This window comes from Pygocentrus nattereri, chromosome 2 (assembly GCF_015220715.1).
Source record: "Pygocentrus nattereri isolate fPygNat1 chromosome 2, fPygNat1.pri, whole genome shotgun sequence".
Taxonomy (NCBI): domain Eukaryota; kingdom Metazoa; phylum Chordata; class Actinopteri; order Characiformes; family Serrasalmidae; genus Pygocentrus; species Pygocentrus nattereri.
The window spans coordinates 14653924-14673193 of record NC_051212.1 but is presented as its reverse complement, the minus strand read 5'-3'; the positions used below and the strand labels follow the sequence as shown (position 1 = coordinate 14673193).

The following is a 19270-nucleotide window of genomic DNA, read 5'->3' as shown; positions in this document are numbered from 1 at the left end:
TTCACTGACAGTGGTTTTCTGAAGTGTTCCTGAGCCCATGTGATAATATCCGTTACAGAATGATGTGGGTTTTTAATGCAGTGCCAACTGAGGGATTGAAGGTCACAGGTATTCAATGTTGGTGTTCTGCCTTGCCGCTTACTTGCAGAGATTTCTCCAGATCATTTCTCCAGATATTATGGACTGTAGATGATGAAATCCCTAAATTCCTTGCAATTGCACATTGAGAAACGTTGTTCTTAAACTGTTGGACTCTGACTGAGCCTTTCAGGGATGCTCCCTTTTAACCAAATTAACCTGTTCACCTGTGGAATGTTCCAAACAGGTGTTTTTTGAGCATTCCTCAACTTTCTCAGTCTTTTGTTGCCCCTGTCCCAACTTCTTTGGAACGTGTTGCAGGCACCAAATTCAAAATGAGTGAATATTTGCAAAAAACTATATAAGTTTATCCATTTGAACATTAAATATCTTGTCTTTGTAGTGTATTTAATTGAATATATATTGAAAAGAATTTGCATATCATTGTACTCTGTTTTTATTTATGTTTTACACAACGTCCCAACTTCACTGGAATTGTTGTTGACTTTTATTTTAATGTTTTGTGGCTCGTTTACACGTCTTGGTTGGTTTGTCGTTGTGCTTAATTTCTTTGTGGACTTGTTTGGTGGAGGTCACTATGCCTTCAAAAGCCACTAAAGCTACCAAAGATCCTGGTGCCTCTCAGCTGCTTATACGGCCAGCTCTCCAACACACAGCCTCGCTGGCACAACAGAGGTATTAAATCCCTTCATGATCTTTATAAAGATGGTATTTTTTGTAGCTTTGCTCAGTTATCAGCAGAATTCAACCTGCCTCCTTCCCACTTGTTTAGATACTTGCAGATTAGACACTGTGTCTTCTCTTTTTTTGGATTACATCCACCTACCTGTTGGATATCCCTTGGATGACTTTCTGTCTTTAGATCCCTTTCAAAAATGTTGTATATCCAACATCTATTCGAAGCTTGTTCATCAGGACCCCTGTTCCACGAATAAAATTAAAAGATCTTGGGAATACGAGCTGGGCGTTGCCCTAACCGACCAATGGTGGGATAAGGCTATCGCCAAGGGGCGGGAAAGTGTACCTTGTGCAAGATTACAACTGATTCAGTTTAAAGTATTGCACAGAGTTCACCGATCTAAATCTCAGCTTTCTAAATTTGATCTGAACACCACCAACGACCAATGTGATAAATGTCATACCTCACCGTGAAATCTGAGCCATATGACTCTGTCCCACTTTACGCAAGTTTTGGCTTGCTTACTTTAAAACTATGTCAAAAGTTCTAGGCGTGGATATTTGGCCTTTCTACAGATGTACTCCTGCTCACCAGCGGACAATTGGACATTTTGGCTTTTACATCCTTATTAGCGAGGCGCCGCATTTTGTTGGTATGGAAATCTCCAAAAACCCCTTAATTTCAAGGTGGCTTTGCGATGTCATGCACTTTCTTAGACCTGATAGGATGAGATTCACTCTGAGAGGCAATACTGCTGTGTTTTACTCAAAGTGGAACCTCTTCCTTTCTTATTTCAAGTCTCTTCAGATCATGCCAGATGACTGACCCCCCCCCCTTTTTAATTAATTTTATTTTTTATTATGTAATTTTTTTTGTATTTATTTATCTATTTTTCTTTTTTTCTCTGTATCCCAATTCTCTAATCATATACTCTCATTCATTTATTGGGATAATTGGGCAGTTTGTTTAGTAATGTAACATTTACTTTGGGGATTGGGGTTATTAGGCGGGTGGCGCTAGGGCAAAGGGTAAGGTGAAAGGGAAAACCTAATGGAGGGAGGGTAGAGAGGGAGTGGAAGGGTTTGTGGGAGGGGGAAGAGAAAAAGGGAAAAGAAGGGGAGGAGTTAGGAAAAAGGAAAACATTATAATCCAGATTGGTCCTTTTATTCATTCATTTATTTGTGTTTTTATATTTGTGACCAAACACCAGATACTGTTGATTAATTCATTCTGAATAATTTTACTGGATCTACAGTCAGTGTAGCTTTGGGTAGATCTACAGAAAGAAGAGAGCAGCAGTGCAGATTCAGAGAATTTAGAGTCAGTTTCATTAATAAAAACACAAACTCAAACATCTGGTCTCATCTGTGTTGCTGTGATACTGAGATTAATGAACACTGAAGAGATGATCTCACTCACCTGATACAGTCAGTGTAACAGCATCACTGGTGAGTGAGTAGCGTGATGTTCCTCTCTCTGTTCCACTACAGGTGTATTTTCCTCTGTGAGACTCTGTAACAGGGCCGATTCTGTACTGCTGTTCATTACTGACAGGAGTGGATGAACCATCTTTAAACCAGCTGTACTGCCAGTTAGAGACTCCTCCTCCCTGTATGTCACATCTGAGAGTGACAGTCTCTCCTATAAACACCTGATCACCAGGCTGTATGGACACCACAGCTCTTGGTCTCTCTGTGGAGAGAAAGAAATCCTCAGACCAAATCATTGTGATGATGTTTTCTACGTCTATATAAACTATAAAGCATGAACATTTTTCAGCTCCTTTATGGCTTGATGTGAGTTCAGGTTTAGGTTTTTCTGCAGTTGGAGATGAAGCACACAGTTCAGACTAAACTCCCACCCTAAACACTCAATTTATCTACCAAACAAATCAGTTTGTTGTCACAAATCCACTTTTGCCAGAGTTCAGTTAAAGATTGAAACCCCATGCTAAAGTAACACACAGAAAGCTTTAAGAACAGAAAAATGTCCAAACCTCTGACAGAAGCCACTAAACACACCTTACATATAAAAATACAGACAGCCCTGAAGGGGAAGACGACAAAAAAGAGAGTTGCTGAAGTTTCATTCACAGTTTTTTCTACTTCTGAGGTGCACTAGACAGGTATGGTATGATAAAGAACTGGCTAACACGTTTAACCAGCAGCAGCAGCTGTTTTTTCCCTTACCCATCAGGAATCAAGGGAAATAGTTTTCACCAGGTCTCTGAAAGGTGAGGGGAAAAACAGCCACGCCCTGCTGATCAAAGCTGGTCTATAGTGCTGATTGTAGCCACAGTTGTAGCTCACAGTGATTTCTTTCACTTAGTCCTCAAAAGAGAAAGAGGAAAAAACGTGGCTCCCCTGCTGGCCAAAGATAGCATAGCATGCTAATTGATTTGCTAATGCACCTCTGAGGCTTGTTGACCTGTTTCATCGACTCGTCTTCAACTCCTCATGTACTGTCGCTCTTCAGAACCACACATGCTGCGTTTTAGCGATGCACACTAGACAAGTGGTCACACTAGAGATGCAGGCAGAAATAAATAGTCCTATACTCTCTCAGTGGTACGACACTGTCACTGGGGCAGGACCCTTTTTCTCACTGTGGTGGGACCCTCAGGGGTACATCTCAGGAGCTTAGTCAGGGAACATAACTGAACCATAATCCACTGAAATGATATTTTCTAAGTTGTCCTGACTCCACACTCCCCGCCTCGCCTGCAGGCTTTTTATTTCAGTGTTCTGTTTTAAAACATCGGTTTATAAAAAGGTCCAAATGAGGTTTTCTGAGGTTTGTCTCCCCTTGATAAATCCAGTCTTATCCGTACTTATTAGTGAGGAGATAACAGACTCCAGTCTAATGGATCGGGCTTTACTGATTATGTTTTATCTCAGAATTAATGAAATTGGCTGATAATTAGAGCAGTCAGTAGCATGTTTATGTGGTTTTAGAATCAGTGTAATGAGGGCTGTATTGATGTGTTGGGGTGTAACTGCTTTCTGATAAATCTCAGAAATTGGAGGTGAGGAGGGAGTCACGTGACGCAGTCTGAGAAATGGCCGCTTAGGGGGAGACCTCCGTGCACCATTGCAACTTTTGCTCAGAATTTCGACATTACGGCTCTCAGATTACATTTATCTCCTCTCTGAGTGAGTCAAGCAGCTATTCGACCTACAGTTGCTGGATAAAATGGCATCTAAACGCGTCAGTCCACCTAAAACCAGGCAACGTGATAACGCTAAAGATGGCGCGGGCGACCGAGAAGAGATTGCTAGCATACACGAGCTTCTCAATATAGTGGAGCTGCAGGAAAGATCCCGCCGCAACAATCTGCGATTTCAGGGTTTTCCAGAGCATTGCGAAGGGAGAGGCCCAGCAGAATTCCTGTCGGATGTGATTCCTGAGATGCTCGGCTTGGAGTTCCCGTGTGGGCTCGTGGTGGAGCGATGTCACCGCTTGGCAGCCGCTCGTATGGGGAGCAACAGGCCGGAGAGAATTCCCATCACCCGGTTCCTTAACTGGGAGGACAAGGAGTCAGCAACCAACGCGGCGAGGGAAAAGGGTGAAATCCGCTGGAATGGCAACCTCATCCGGATCTTCCAGGACTATTCAAAGGAAACGGTGTCTTTGCGGCAAAGTGTTGAGAATGCAAGAGGCCGCAGGAAAGCTTTCAAACTGAAATACCCGGCGGTTCTCTGTATCGCTACGGGGGGCGGAGGAGAGCGGCGTTTTGAGAGTGCTCGCACCGCGCTGAGCTTCATTTCAGCCCTACAGCCGGTGGCCGAGCCCCCACCTGATGGCGCATTGTACCGCGGGAGTCCTGGACTTGATGTAGGCCAGATTGGCCGTTAAACATGGCTTAGCAACAGAGAACTTGAAGGTAATGTAAATATTGTTACGGACAGGTTTTATGTGCGTTACTGCTTAAGAGCGCCGCTCTTAACCACCCACTTCATTGTTTATACATAGTTTACGTGAATTTTGGTCTTTTGTAAATGTAAACCGCTTTTCTAGATACTTTGCGCATGTGCAGAAGTGAGTTACTGATTGAACGGTTGTTATGGATCCCGCTCTGTTGGTTGTCTGGACAATATTAATCACTAAGCTCCTTTGCTCGCTTACATTAATAATGTCCTTGTCGATGCTCTCAGGTTACAATGAGACCCACGTCCTGTCACGTCGTTTAGGGAGCCGTTTAGTCGAGTTACAGAGACTGTTTAAAGTTCGCTGTTGTGATGGTGACCCTGCCCTTCTCGCTGCCACAGGCTTGCAGATCACGGACCTAGTTGGTGTGTTTTCGGGGCGCCAGGAGAGTGGAAGCCCATTTGTTTTATTTACGTCATCTTGTTTTGTTTTTTCAGTTTGGTTGGTTGTTTTTCTGTTTTTACCCCAGTCATTGCTACTCCTTTTATTAGTGCCAGTGTATCTATTCATTCAAAGGATAAATACGATCTTGGGGATTTGGTCATTTTACATACTGAGCTAAATTTGGAAGATGATGGACAGGTGGTCACCATACTGCTGTAATGTCAAATTTAATGTCAGCTAAATTAGGAAACACACAGAGTTTGAGCAGAACCACATGGAACGTGAAAGGGTTAAATCACAATATTACAAGATGAAAAGTAATGTCTTTCTTGAAATCAAGAAATTATGATGTGGTCTTTTTGCAAGAAACACATCTCACAGACAAGGAGTGTAAGAGGCTTTGTAGAGACTGGGTGGGCAATGTTCTTTCTTGGGAAGGTTCAACCAAGAGCCGGGGGGGGTGGCAATTCTCATCAATAAACATTTACAATTTCAATGTAAAAAAGAATTTAAAGATAGAAAGGGTAGAATTTTAATTGTTCAGGCAGAAATCCAGGGACAAACATTAATATTAGCAAATATCTAAGCACCTAATTTGGATGAGCCATTTTTTTTGGAGACCTAGAGTGCAGTATGAATAGAATGGGTAATCACCCAGTCATTCTAGGGGGGGATTTCAATCAGGTCTTGGACGTAGTGCTCGATCGGAGTAGACCATCCACTTCCCAACCCCGGAGATCAAAGCAGGTTCTTGAAAATCTATGCGAAGCTTTAGGTTTGGTGGATATATGGCGCACTTTGAGTCCTACATTAAGGGACTACACATTTTTTTCCTCCCCACTTCAAACCTTTTCAAGAATTGATTTCTTCCTCATATCCAAAACATTAATGCCTGCAATTTTATCTTGTAAAATTGGGAATATAATAATCTCAGATCATGCCTGTGTGACACTTTATATGCAACCATTCACCCAAACAATAAAATCTCATCGGTGGAGGCTAAACTCAAGTCTGCTGATGGATGAAGCATTTAGAACAGCACTTAATGCTGAGATTAAGATGTATTCAGAAACTAACCTGCCTATGGCATCATCTGCGGCTGTGGCTTGGGAAGCACTTAAGGCCTTTTTGAGGGGACACATAATCCAACACTGTGCTTACAAAAAAAGAATAGAACTGCAAGACAGTTGAAATTAGAGCAGAGAATCAGTGTCGCAGAAGATAAATTCAAAATACACTTGTCCAATGAGTCCCTACTCAAACTGGTACAACTAAAATATGAGTTTAATACTCTTCTCTCACAAAAAGTGGAATTCTCTCTTTTCAGAGCCAGGCAGAGGTATTTTGAGGAAGGAGATAAGGCTGGCAGACTACTTGCCAGCTACATAAAAAAACAGGAATCTTTAAGCACAATTTCCAGTATAAGAGATCTAGGTGGGGAATTAAAAACCTCTACAAAAGAGATTAATGAATCATTTTATAATTTCTATAAAAACCTTTACAGTACAGAGTTGGCGGTGGATGACGGTGAGATTGAATCCTTTCTTGACAAACTTAGTTTACCAGTATTCTCAACAGACCAGAAAGAGGAGCTTGACAAACCCGTATTTGAGGAGGAAATTGTAGATGCGATCACACTTTTAACCACCGGCAAATCACCTGGCCCAGACGGGTTTACAGTAGAATTTTACAAAATGTATTGTAAGGAATTAACCCCGTACTTACTGAATATGTATGAAGAATCTTTTGCAAATGGTTCTCTTCCGCCAACTCTGTCTGAAGCATTGATCTCTCTCATCCTCAAGAAGGGTAAAGACCCCCATAACTGTCAGAGCTATCGACCAATTTCTCTTATTAACTGTGATGCAAAAATTCTAGATAAGGTCTTAGCAAAGAGCTTAGATAAAGTAGTGGAGACACTGGTACATCCTGACCAGGTTGGCTTTATCCATCAGCGCAACTCTACAGATAATATCAGAAGGTTCATTGACATCATGTGGCATGTTCAGAATGACCAGGAACCTATAGCTGCTCTGTCATTAGACGCCGAGAAGGCATTTGACCGGGTAGAGTGGCGCTATCTTTTGCTGACCCTGAAAGCTTTTGGATTTGGAGATGTCTTCATAAAGTGGATTCATATCTTGTGCACAGGGCCCAAAGCCGCTGTTGTTACAAACAGGCTTATTTCACCATATTTTAGGCTACAAAGAGGAGTGCGCCAAATCGCCTTTATCCCCCCTTGTATTTTCTTTGGCATTAGAGCCTCTTGCGGTAGCTGTAAGACTGAATCCAGACTTCCCTGGTGTTCAGATAGGCCAAAAGACCCATAAAATAATGCTGTACGCAGATGACATCTTAACATTTATTTCTAACCCCGAAAGATCGGTGAATTCTCTCTTAACAACTATTGATTCATTTTCCAAACTATCAGGGTATAAAGTAAATTGGTCTAAATGTGAAGCCCTCCCCCTGACATCTTATTGCCCTAAAACAGCATTCTCTTCACGATTTCTATGGCCTCAGAAAGGAATAACATATCTCGGTGTCCTGTTCCCCCCAAATTTGTCTGATCTGAGTAGGGTTAACGTAGAACCTCTTCTGGATCATTTTAAAGCGGAAATAGACAGGTGGTCCCCACTCTATCTCTCGTTGTGGGGAAAGGCCAATGTCCTTAAAAAGAATGTTGCCCCAAAATTTAACTACATTATTCAGGCTCTACCAATCTCCATTCCTTTGAAATATTTTCATCATTTTGAGAAGCTTTGTAATGTTTTTCTTTGGAATGGTAAACGGCCTCGTATACGCCTGAGTAAATTACAGAAACCAGTGGATCAGGGAGGGCTGGGCATACCTAATCTCCTGCTCTACCACTATGCTTTTTGCTTGAGACACTTGGTGTGATGGTCACTTCCCCCTGAAAGAGCTCCACCTTGGTTCGATATAGAGAGCCATGTATGCCACCCCCTTCCTGTTATTAGTTGTCCTTCTGTTGTGAAGTCAGATCACCCAGTCATTTCACATCTTCAGTGGGTATGGTGCAAAGTCTCAAAGCTGGTTGGATTCAGTCCATTTTTGAACAACCTTTCCAGCATATGGTCAAATCCTAAATTATGTATTGGCAAGTCTCCGTTTCTGTGGAAGGTTTGGGTACTGCAGGGCATTCATATGGTGGAGGACCTACATGTAGGGGATTCTCTTAAATCCTTTGAGCGTCTCCAGCATGAATATGGACTTCCCCTTAACCAGAGTTGGCGGTATCTCCAAATTTGCAGTCTTTGCTTACACGTGTTTGGGGCTGGTACACAACCCCCACAGGCAAAGGATCAAAAACATTTCTTTAATTTGCTCGGCCTTGGTCATGAAGCAACTAGGTATTACTATATTCTGCTACAGAAGTCCATCAAACCCTCTTCGCTAAAACCAGCATGGGAAAAAGATTTAAATGTTACATTCACTGATAATGATTGGTTAAATATTCTAAGGAAATCAAAGAAAATGTCCAGAGAACTTAGAACTAGGCTTGTACAGTTTCAAATTATTAATCGCTTTTATTGGACACCCAGTAAGTTATTCAGAGCAAACTTGAAAGACTGCCCTATTTGCTGGAGGTGGTCTTTGGAAGGTACACTAATTCACTGTCTGTGGGATTGTTCGGTAATTCAGGACTTTTGGCTGCAGCTACACAGAACCATCGAAATGATAATCAGGGTACAGTATCCCTGTCTACCCAGCCTATATGTTTTGGGGGATCCAGGCCCTTTGATTTCCATGACTGTTTATTACTGTGATTGGATCCAGACAGCTCTTATGGTAGGCAGGAGGCTACTATTGAGACACTGGAAGTCGTCTCAGGCTCCCACCTTAAGTGAATGGTACGAGTTATTAAATAGTGGCCTCCTATGAAAGACTCTCTTTCAGGTTGATAGGGACACCTAATCAGTATTTTAAGAAGTGGCAGAAATTCCTCGGTCATATTGGTTCAGACTCAGCAAACCCCACCTCATAGCGCACACCTGTCCAAATGATCCAGTCACATCTGTTAAAGTAGTAGCACTACATATATACCCTCCTTTTATTTATTTTTATTTATTTGTTGGTTTGTTTTATTATTTATTATTATTATTATTATTATTATTATTACTATTTTTTCTTTTTGTTTTGAAAATAAACAATGTTGTACATCTTTGATTTTATAATTATAATAATAATAATAACATACTGTAACTTTCTTTTCCCTGCTCCTGACTTTGTGATATTTACTACTGTTTATTCTGAGGCTTTGTAAATTGTGTTAATTATAAAATGTTCAATAAAATACTGATCATATATAAGATAAGTGACCGAAAACGTTTATAAAATTCAGCTGGGAATCCATCTGGTCCATGTGATTTCTGATTTGGCATTTGATAGAGAGCTTTAAAGGGGTTTGTCTAATGATTCTGCCTGTTTTTTCATTAGTTTAGGAAGAGAGACACTCCTTAAAAAACGGTCCTCATTAATTTGAATAAAACTCTCCATTCCTGTTTCAAAATATCTTTCAAAGTCTTCATCTGTAAGTAGAGCGGTGTTAAAGCACCGTCATGGAGGGGGTAGAGCTTTATGTTCTACAAGAAAAGAAATGTTAATAGGAGCATGATCTGAGATGATACTGCTAATGTCAGAGTCAATTATTCTGTGTGAAATGGAATTATTAGTTAGGATGATTTATGGTGTGGGGAGTAATATGTAAATTCTTTACTGTTAGGGTTCTGTGATCTTCAAATATCCACCAGTCCAAAATCTAACATGTATTGTTTGAGTGACTGACTGTACCAGTATGTGCTGATGAGAAATTCACACATGCATATAAGACTATATTAAAATCCCCACCAAGAATAAGGGAGGAATTAGGAAATTTAGATATCTCTGTGAAAAGTAAATGGAAGAACGCTGGAGAGTCTGTATTAGGACCATAAATATTAGCGAAGGTTAGACTGTCCTTGACTGTGGTTCCATTAATGATAATGTAACGGCTGTCGGCATCTATTAAAGTTGAGCTGTTTCTCAGAGCAGGTCCTCAGCATCTTTATCCACATGCCAGTGGGATTCACCTCAGTAAATGGCTAGTGCTACTCCTGAAAAGATAATAAATAAAAACAAGAACACACGCTGCGTTCATCTTGTCCTGTTTAATAAATACGCTGATAAATAGTCTATATAAAATCAGTCATTTGTATGAGTACATCTGTAGCTAACATGAGCTGCTTTCTTCAACTCTGTGCCACAACAACAGCACAAAGAGTCTATATTCATTATTATCATTCAAATTACGAACTGATGCTGACGTCACCGCTCAATGACGTCAGGCTAGTTGGTTTGAGCTGGGTCTGCTAATGGTCTGATATGCGTTTCATGTCTGTAGCTTCATCTGTTTAAAGTTAAGCGGTGCATTTCCAATCAATTTAAAATAAAATCTAGATTATAAATTCTAATGAAATGTGAATGAAATACTTTTGATGTCCAAAGAAACGCATTTGGTGTGAAAGATGCTGTCAGTTATACACTGTGTGCACAATTATTAGACAAGTGAGTATTTTGAAAATGTATCATTTTTAGGCATATTTTCTAACTCCAAGCTGGATAAACTTGAATGCTTAATGGATTTAAGCGTAGCAGGTGATGTGTATCTGTGTAATGAGGGAGGGTGTGGCCTAAGGAGGTCAACACCCTGTATCAAGGTGTGCATAATTATTAGGCAGCTTTTTTCTTCAGGCAAAATGGGCCAAAAAAAGAGATTGAACTGACTCTGAAAAGTTAAAAATTACCAAAAGTCTCTCAGAGGGATGCAGAACTCTTGAAATTGCTAAGATATTGGGGCGTGATCACAGAACCATCAAACGTTTTGTTGCAAATAGTCAACAGGGTCGCAAGAAACGTGTTGAGAAAAAAAAGACGCAAAATAACTGCCAAGGATTTGAGAAGAATCAAGCGTGAAGCTACCAGGAACCCATTATCTTCCAGTTCTGTCATATTCCAGAACTGCAACCGAGCTGGAGTATCAAGAAGTACGAGATGTTCAGCACTCAGAGACGTGGCCAAGGTAAGGAAGGGTGAAACCCGACCACCACTGAACAAGACACATAAGCTGAAGCGTCTAGACTGGTCCAAGAAGAATCTGAAGACAGATTTTTCAAAAGTTTTATGGACTGATTAAATGAGAGTGACTCTTGACGGACCAGATGGACGGGCCCGTGGCTGGATCAGTAACGGGACAGAGCTCCACTTCGAGTCAGACCCCAGCAAGGTGGAGATGGGGTACTGGTATTGGCTGGTATTATTAAAGATGAGCTGGTTGGACCTTTTCGGGTTGAAGATGGGCTCAAAATCAACTCCCAAGCCTACAGCCAGTTTTTAGAAGACACTTTCTTTAAGCAGTGGTCCAGGAAGAATCTGCATCTTTCAAAAGGACAATGATTTTTATGCAGGACATGCTCCATCACATGCATCCATGTACTCCTCTGCATGGCTCGCCAGTAAAGGGGTTAAAGATGAAAAACTTATGACGTGGCCTCCTTCCTCACCTGACCTGAACCCAATTGAGAACTTGTGGGCAATTCTTAAACGGGAGATTTACAGTGAAGGAAAACAGGACACCTCTCTGAACAGGGTCTGGGAGGCTGTGGTTGCTGCTGCACAAAAATTTGATCGTCAACAGATCAAGAAACTGACAGACTCCATGAATGGAAGGCTTATCACGGTTATTGAAAAGAAGGGGGGCTATATGGGTCACTAATTTATTTTTTTTATTTCTTAGAAATGTTCATTGGAAAGCTTAGAGTTGTTTGTTTATAATTCTCACTTGAACAGATGAAAATAAAACGTGAGATGGGAAAATGTGTGTTTTTCATTTAGCTGCGTAATAATTCTGCACCATTATAGTTGCCCAGTAAATGTGCACATATAGAAATTCTCTTAAGAAACCCAAAACTTCACTTTCCATCCATCCGTTTTCTAAGCCGCTTCTCCGTCAGGGTTGCGGGGGGGATGCTGGAGCCTATCCCAGCAGTCATCAGGCGGAAGGCAGGATACACCCTGGACAGGTCGCCAGTCCATCGCAGGGCAGACAGACAGACACAGACAGTCACTCACACCTAGGGGCATGTCCAATTGACCTGACTTCACTTTATTTTTCTTAAACAGGTTTATTAAAATTTTGGATTAACCGAGAGCGCTGTAGTTGGTCATTAATAAAAATAATCCTCAAAAATAAGACTTGCCTAATAATTGTGCACAGTGTACACAATTTACTGTCTTGTGAATAAACTGCATGTGTAACATTTAGAAGCAGAGCATTAAAAGCAGTTCAGTGTTTCAAAGTAATAACAGCAGAAAGACTTTGTGAATCTTAATGATTGGCTTTCGTCGGTTATTTCATCATTAACAGTGATAAAGAAGTAATATTTCACCACTTTACTTTGAGGGCCACAAACATGAAGCCATGAAGAAGTGATGCTTTAGTAAAGCTGAATATATAACTGAGCCCTCTATGAGGCGGTGACTCAGCATTCAGTCTTTTTATTTAGCTCCTGACCATCATGAAGACCCTATGAACATCATGACAACTGATTTTTACATATTATTAAGCTTTAAACAATATTTTCACGCTTTGTCACGATCGGCTCCTCCCAGTCCTGTCCATGTGTTCATGTTTTGGTTTAGCCCCTTGTTTTGTGACTCTGCCCCTGATTGTTTTCACCTGTCCCTCGTCTTCCTGGTGTGTATTTAAGCCCTGAGTCTGCCCTTTGTTATCGCTGGTCTTTGTATTGGTCTGTGTTTGATGTTTGCTTTGTTTCAATCTCTGTCTGTGTAGTTGGTTTGATTCTGGTGTCGGTCATGTCGGCCCCACGATCTCTCCGTATTGGCTCTCTGACCCTGGACTGTCTCCACCCTGATTTTGGATTTGCCCTTAATAAATCCCGCTTATCTCAGCACGTGCGTCCACCTCCTCGCTCCACGTTACACCCTTATTATCTTTTCATTATTTATCTGTGTTTTTCAAGGTGGATCTCACTAGACGGTGGATTTCTGAACTGGATTACTGACTGGATTACTAGCTGAAATCTCCAGAGACATGATGGTCAGCATGATCTGTGAATCATGTCCCTGTTTTAACCCATTGTTGGAATATGAAGGGCAAAAAGCAGAGCAATAATATCGAGACTTTGGGTGATATTCCAGCCAAATTACGTACTGATGCTGACGTCACCGCTCGATGACGTCACGCTACTTGGTTTGAGCTGCGTCTGCTGACTGGTCTGATATGTGTTTCGTGTCTGTAGCTTCATCTGTTTAAAGTTAAGCGGTGCATCTCCAATCGATTTAAAATAAAATCTAGATTATAAATTCTAAGATGAAGCCGTTTCTTCTGACTGTGTTTTCAGAGATTCTGAGGCTTTTAGCGTTTGTGAAAAAGTTATTTTAGCTGGACCTCAGCTGCTCCTTCAGCTCGACTACAGTCATTCCAAAAGCAGGGGTGACCGTGTTTGGGCAGTGAGGTTTTGTCAACAGTGAGTTCACAAAAGTAAATAGAGGGTGAATAAAATACTTTTGATGTCTGAAAAAACGCGTTTGGTGTGGAAGATGCTGTCAGTTATACACAAACAATTTACTGTCTAGTGAATAAACTGCAGGTGTAACATTTAGAAGCAGAGCATTAAAAGCAGTTCAGTGTTTCAAAGTAATAACAGCAGAAAGACTTTGTGACTGAGACGTTACTCACCTGATACAGTCAGTGTAACAGCATCACTGGTCTCTGAGTAACGCGGCTCTGTTGACTGTGTTCCGTTACAGCTATAAACTCCTCTATGAGACTCAGCAACTTTAGAAATGTTGTATTCCTTCCTCCACTGAGCTTCACTGAGAGGTTTACTATCCTTAAACCAGTAATACTGCCAATGACGTCCACTTCCTATATGACATGTGAGAGTGACTGTCTCTCCGATGAACACAGGATCAGCTGGTTGTATTGTCACTGTAGCTTTTGGTCTCGCTGTAAAAACAGGACGAATAATTTAGAAACTGTTGGAACTTAAATATGAAATCATAAGATGAGAGTTTTGAAAATAGTTATTGAATAATGGGATCAGTGAACATGAAATTACAGGAAATGCCTCCTGTATTTATTCTAAAGTCAAATTTGTGGCAAGAAAACAGACGAACCTGTAACTGTGATCACGGCTGGAGCACTGCGATGTGTGTTGTAGACGTTGTAGTAGACATAGCGTTTCTTACTGTTGTCGTAGTAGTAGTTTTTCCTGCGTGCTGCACATTTAAACTCTGTTCTTCCTTCGTCAGGCACTGTTACTCTGACTGTGTTGGTCTCTTTATCTACAGGACTCTGAGGCTGTAATGGCTGAGAGTCTTTGTACCAGAGAAACTCCCATCCAGTAGACTCCACCTCACAGGTCAGAGTAACTGTGTCTCCAGTGTAGACAGAGCTCTGAGGATCCACCCTCACAGTCGGTTTGGGTTTTCCTGTTGGTATGAAATGATGAATCAGAGCTGCTTTTCATTTTACAACACAAGCAGTAGTTCAATCGTTTTATACACTGTATTTTATTAATGAGTCTTTAAATCTGCTGTCATTGTTTCTGAATGGGCTGCACCAACAAAGGTTAAACTTTAGCTCCTCACTGAACAGGAGTGTGAAGTTATATATACAGCATTACTAAAGCATTACTTCTTTATGGGCTCCTGAGGTTTGTAGCCTTCAAAGTAAAGTGGTGAATTATTTCTTTCCTTCTTTTTCACTGTTTGGTTACTGATGAAATAATTAGTGAACACCGTTAAATAATGTTTTTATTTAGAAAAGTATCTTTACGTGTAACACATGAATGAATCTACATTCATAGACTGTAATGAGGTGTTAAAGGCAGATCCACAGTGAGGGCAAACAGTACCTTCCCTAAAAAATCTCCATTCTTTACTTCAGAACTGAGTAGAAGTGCTAAAGCACACTCCTGGTAAGTGCAGCTTATGTGTACTCTAGCGTCTTTGTGTGTGGCTAACATGTTTCCTCACAGCTGGTGTGCTAGCTCACTGTTAGCGGGTTAGCTTGTGGCTACTGTGTAAGCTCAAGGCTAGCAGGCTGTGAGTAATTCAGATTAGTTTGGATAGTTTCCAATTACAGTTTGTTTCAAATTGTTTAGTGTTAAATAAAACACTAATAAACTGATAATGATAAAGTAATTATGGCTCCTGGTTTCTTCATGACGACTGAATGTTAAATGTTATATAATTGTGTAAACGCCTTTATGATGATCTCATGATAATCGTATACAGTCCTCTCACAAGTTTTAACTACCAAAGACCCACATTTGATCAGGTGGGATCATCATGTGTTTCTGTTTCTTCAGGACAGGTTGTCCTTCTCTGTCAGTCAGTGAAACTAGAAGAAAACTGTTTAAATATCTGGTGCTGTGTCTGTGAAGCTAAGACAATAAAAAGCTGAGACAATAATTTTTATATTTTTATTTGTTTGATTTTGATTTTGTCACATTATAAAGCTTTAGCTCAGTGTTTATTTGCTGCTAGGAAACCGGCCTGAATGGATCAAGTAAAACCATTTTAAAGTCTCACATGTTGTTGTAATAAACTGAACATCAGGCACATTTTAAGGCGCTGCTTATTTCTATTGTATCAGGAATGTCTGTGTTCTATGTCGCATATTTGCAACTGTGCTGTTGTGTTTACTGAGCTGTATGTGCAGCTAAAACATTTTACTATTAGTGTTGTGTGTATTTATTTCTTTTGAAACATTGACAGAGGACTGTAAAGACAATTAGATGGATTAAAAAAAAATCTTAATGAATGGTTTTCATCCGTTATTTAATCATTAACAGTGATAAAGAAGTAATATTTCACCACTTTACTTTAAGGGACACAAACATGAACCCATGAAGAAGTGATGCTTTAGTAAAGCTGAATATATAACTGAGCCCTCTATGAGGCGGTGACTCAGCATTCAGTCTTTCTATTTAGCTCCTGACCATCATGAAGAGCCTATGAACATCATGAAGACCCTATGAACATCATGAAGACCCTATGAACATCATGACAACTGATTTTTACATATTATTAAGCTTTAAACAATATTTTCACGCTTTTTCATGATCGGCTCCTCCCAGTCCTGTGCATGTGTTCATGTTTTGGTTTAGCCCCTTGTTTTGTGACTCTGCCCCTGATTGTTTTCACCTGTCCCTCATCTTCCTGGTGTGTATTTAAGCCCTGAGTCTGCCCTTTGTTTTCGCTGGTCTTTGTATTGGTCTGTGTTTGATGTTTGCTTTGTTTCAATCTCTGTCTGTGTAGTTGGTTTGATTCTGGTGTCGGTCATGTCGGCCCCACGATCTCTCCGTATTGGCTCTCTGACCCTGGACTGTCTCCACCCTGATTTTGGATTTGCCCTTAATAAATCCCGCTTATCTCAGCACGTGCGTCCGCCTCCTCGCTCCACGTTACGCCCTTATTATCTTTTCATTATTTATCTGTGTTTTTCAAGGTGGATCTCACTGGACGATGGATTTCTGAACTGGATTACTGACTGGATTACTAGCTGAAATCTCCACAGAGCCAAGATGGTCAGCATCATCTGTGAATCATGTCCCTGTTTTAACCCATTGTTGGAATATGAAGGGCAAAAAGCAGAGCAATAATATCGAGACTTTGGGTGATATTCCAGCCAAATTACGAACTGACGCTGACGTCACCGCTCGATGACGTCACGCTACTTGGTTTGAGCTGCGTCTGCTGACTGGTCTGATATGTGTTTCGTGTCTGTAGCTTCATCTGTTTAAAGTTAAGCGGTGCATCTCCAATCGATTTAAAATAAAATCTAGATTATAAATTCTAAGATGAAGCCGTTTCTTCTGACTGTGTTTTCAGAGATTCTGAGGCTTTTAGTGTTTGTGAAAAACTTATTTTAGCTGGACCTCAGCTGCTCCATCAGCTCCACTACAGTCATTCCAAAAGCAGAGGTGACCGTGTTTGGTCAGTGAGGTTTTGTCCACAGTGAGTTCACAAAAGTAAATAGAGGGTGAATAAAATACTTTTGCTGTCTGAAAAAACGCGTTTGGTGTGGAAGATGCTGTCAGTTATACACAAACAATTTACTGAATCTGAAACTGCAGGTGTAACATTTAGAAGCAGAGCATTAAAAGCAGTTCAGTGTTTCAAAGTAATAACAGCAGAAAGACTTTGTGACTGAGACGTTACTCACCTGATACAGTCAGTGTAACAGCATCACTGGTCTCTGAGTAACGCGGCTGTGTTGACTGTGTTCCGTTACAGATATAAACTCCTCTATGAGACTCAGCAACTTTAGAAATGGTGTATTCCTTCCTCTGTTGAGCTTCACTGAGAGGTTTACTATCCTTAAACCAGTAATACTGCCAATGACGTCCACTTCCTATATGACATGTGAGAGTGACTGTCTCTCCGATGAACACAGGATCAGCTGGGTTTATTGTCACTGTAGCTTTTGGTCTCGCTGTAAAAACAGGACGAATAATTTAGAAACTTTTGAGACTAAAATATTCAATTTTCAAATATTATATTCAAATAATCAGAAGATGCACGTGAGTTTGGAAAAATGACTGAATAATGGGATAACTGATCATAAATGATATGAGAAATGCCTCCTCTATTTATTCTAAAGTCAAATTTGTTGCAAGAAAACAGACGAACCTGTAACTGTGATCACGGCTGCAGCACTGGTCTGTGTTGTGTAGGCTCCTCTGCGTGCTGCACATTCAAACTCTGTTCTTCCTGCATGAGACACTGTTACTCTCACTGTGTTGGTGTCTTTACCTACAGGACTCTGAGGCTGTAATTCCTTAGAGTCTTTGTACCAGAGAAACTCCCATCCAGTAGACTCCACCTTACAGGTCAGAGTAACTGTGTCTCCAGTGTAGACAGAGCGCTGTGGATCCACCCTCACAGTCGGTTTGGGTTTTCCTGTTGGTATGAAATGATGAATCAGAGCTGCTTTTCATTTTACAACACAAGCAGTAGTTCAATCGTCTTATACACTGTATTTTATTAATGAGTCTTTAAATCTGCTGTGATTGTTTCTGAATGGGCTGCACCAACAAAGGTTAAACTTTAGCTTGGATTAAATGAAGGTTTATCAATAACACTTTACAATAAGGATACATGACAACATTAATTCATAGCATTACTGAATTTGATGCCAACATGTTCTAAAAAAGGGACGGGGGCATGTTTACCACTCGGGTTTCATCTCCTCTTTTAACAATGCTCTGTAAGCGTTTGGGAACCAAGGAGACCACTTGCTGTAGTTTTTAAAGTGAAATGTTTCCCATTCTTGTTTGGTATAGGATTTCAGCTGCTCATCAATTCAGGGTCTCCTGTGTTGTATATTTCATTTTATAATGTGCCAAATGTTTTAGTGACTGTTCTGGACAGCAGGCAGGTCAGTTTAGCACCTGGACTCTTAATACTGAGCAATGCTGTTGTAATATGTGCAGATTGTGGTTTGATATTGTCTTGCTGAAATAAACAAGGCTTCTCTGAAAACACAGAAATATGCCCAAACATGTATATATTGTTCAGCATTAACGGTGCCTTCATAGATGTGCACGTCAACCCATGCAGTGATTTCTACTACAGAATCATGTCTGTTTTAAATGCAGTGCCACCTGATGTGCCCAAAGTTCACGGCCAGCAAATACTGTATTTTGGCCTTGTCCTTGCATACAGAGATTTCACCATATACTCTGAGTTGTCTAATGATATTCTGTACCATAGATGATGAAAAACAAAAGTTCGATGCTATTTTATGTTGAAAAATGTTACTCTTGAATTGTTCCACTATTTGATTATGCAGTCTTTCACAGACTGGTGTACCCCTCCTCATCTTTCCTTCTGAATCACTTCCATGGCCACAGTGTATAAAACCAAGCCCCTAGGCCTGCAGACTGCTTCTACAAGCATTAGTGAAAGAATGTGTCGCTCTCAGGAGCTCAGTGAATTCCAGTATGGAACGTGATCCGACGCCACCTGTGCAAAAAGTCCAGTCGTGAAGTTTCCTCACTACTAAATATTCCACAGTCAACTGTCAGTGGTATTATAACACAGTGGAAGCGATTAGAAACAATAGTAGCTCAGCCACGAAGTGCTGGGCCA

At 40.7% G+C, this 19270-nt stretch overlaps 3 protein-coding genes across 5 annotated transcripts in view; 2 read left to right on the top strand and 1 right to left on the bottom strand.

Moving 5' to 3' along the window:
* The window catches only part of LOC108415343 (carcinoembryonic antigen-related cell adhesion molecule 5-like), a 653433-nt gene that overhangs the window by 420624 nt on the left and 213539 nt on the right, over nt 1–19270 (top strand). The window lies entirely within an intron of this gene.
* LOC119266009 (leukocyte immunoglobulin-like receptor subfamily A member 3) overlaps nt 1–19270 on the bottom strand; it is a 105582-nt gene that overhangs the window by 8229 nt on the left and 78083 nt on the right. For 2 of the 3 annotated variants that reach the window (XM_037547463.1, XM_037547467.1), the window contains exons 5-6: nt 14288–14602; nt 13848–14117 (exon numbers count right to left, since the gene is read on the bottom strand). In XM_037547463.1, the coding sequence (XP_037403360.1) occupies nt 13848–14117; nt 14288–14602 (585 nt within the window). Of the gene's footprint in view, nt 1–2197; nt 2471–13847; nt 14118–14287; nt 14603–19270 lie in introns of all 3 variants that reach the window. The other variant, XM_037547457.1, reaches the window with a different exon arrangement.
* On the top strand, nt 3828–16978 carry LOC119266024. Its single transcript, XM_037547504.1, has 2 exons — nt 3828–4661; nt 16626–16978. Exon 1 carries the CDS (start codon nt 3971–3973, stop codon nt 4631–4633), a length of 663 nt encoding a protein of 220 aa, XP_037403401.1. The 5' UTR covers nt 3828–3970; the 3' UTR covers nt 4634–4661; nt 16626–16978.

Excerpts from the sequence above, each read along its gene's own strand:
- LOC119266024 (XM_037547504.1), top strand. The coding sequence starts at position 3,971 with ATGGCATCTAAACGCGTCAGTCCACCTAAAACCAGGCAACGTGATAAC.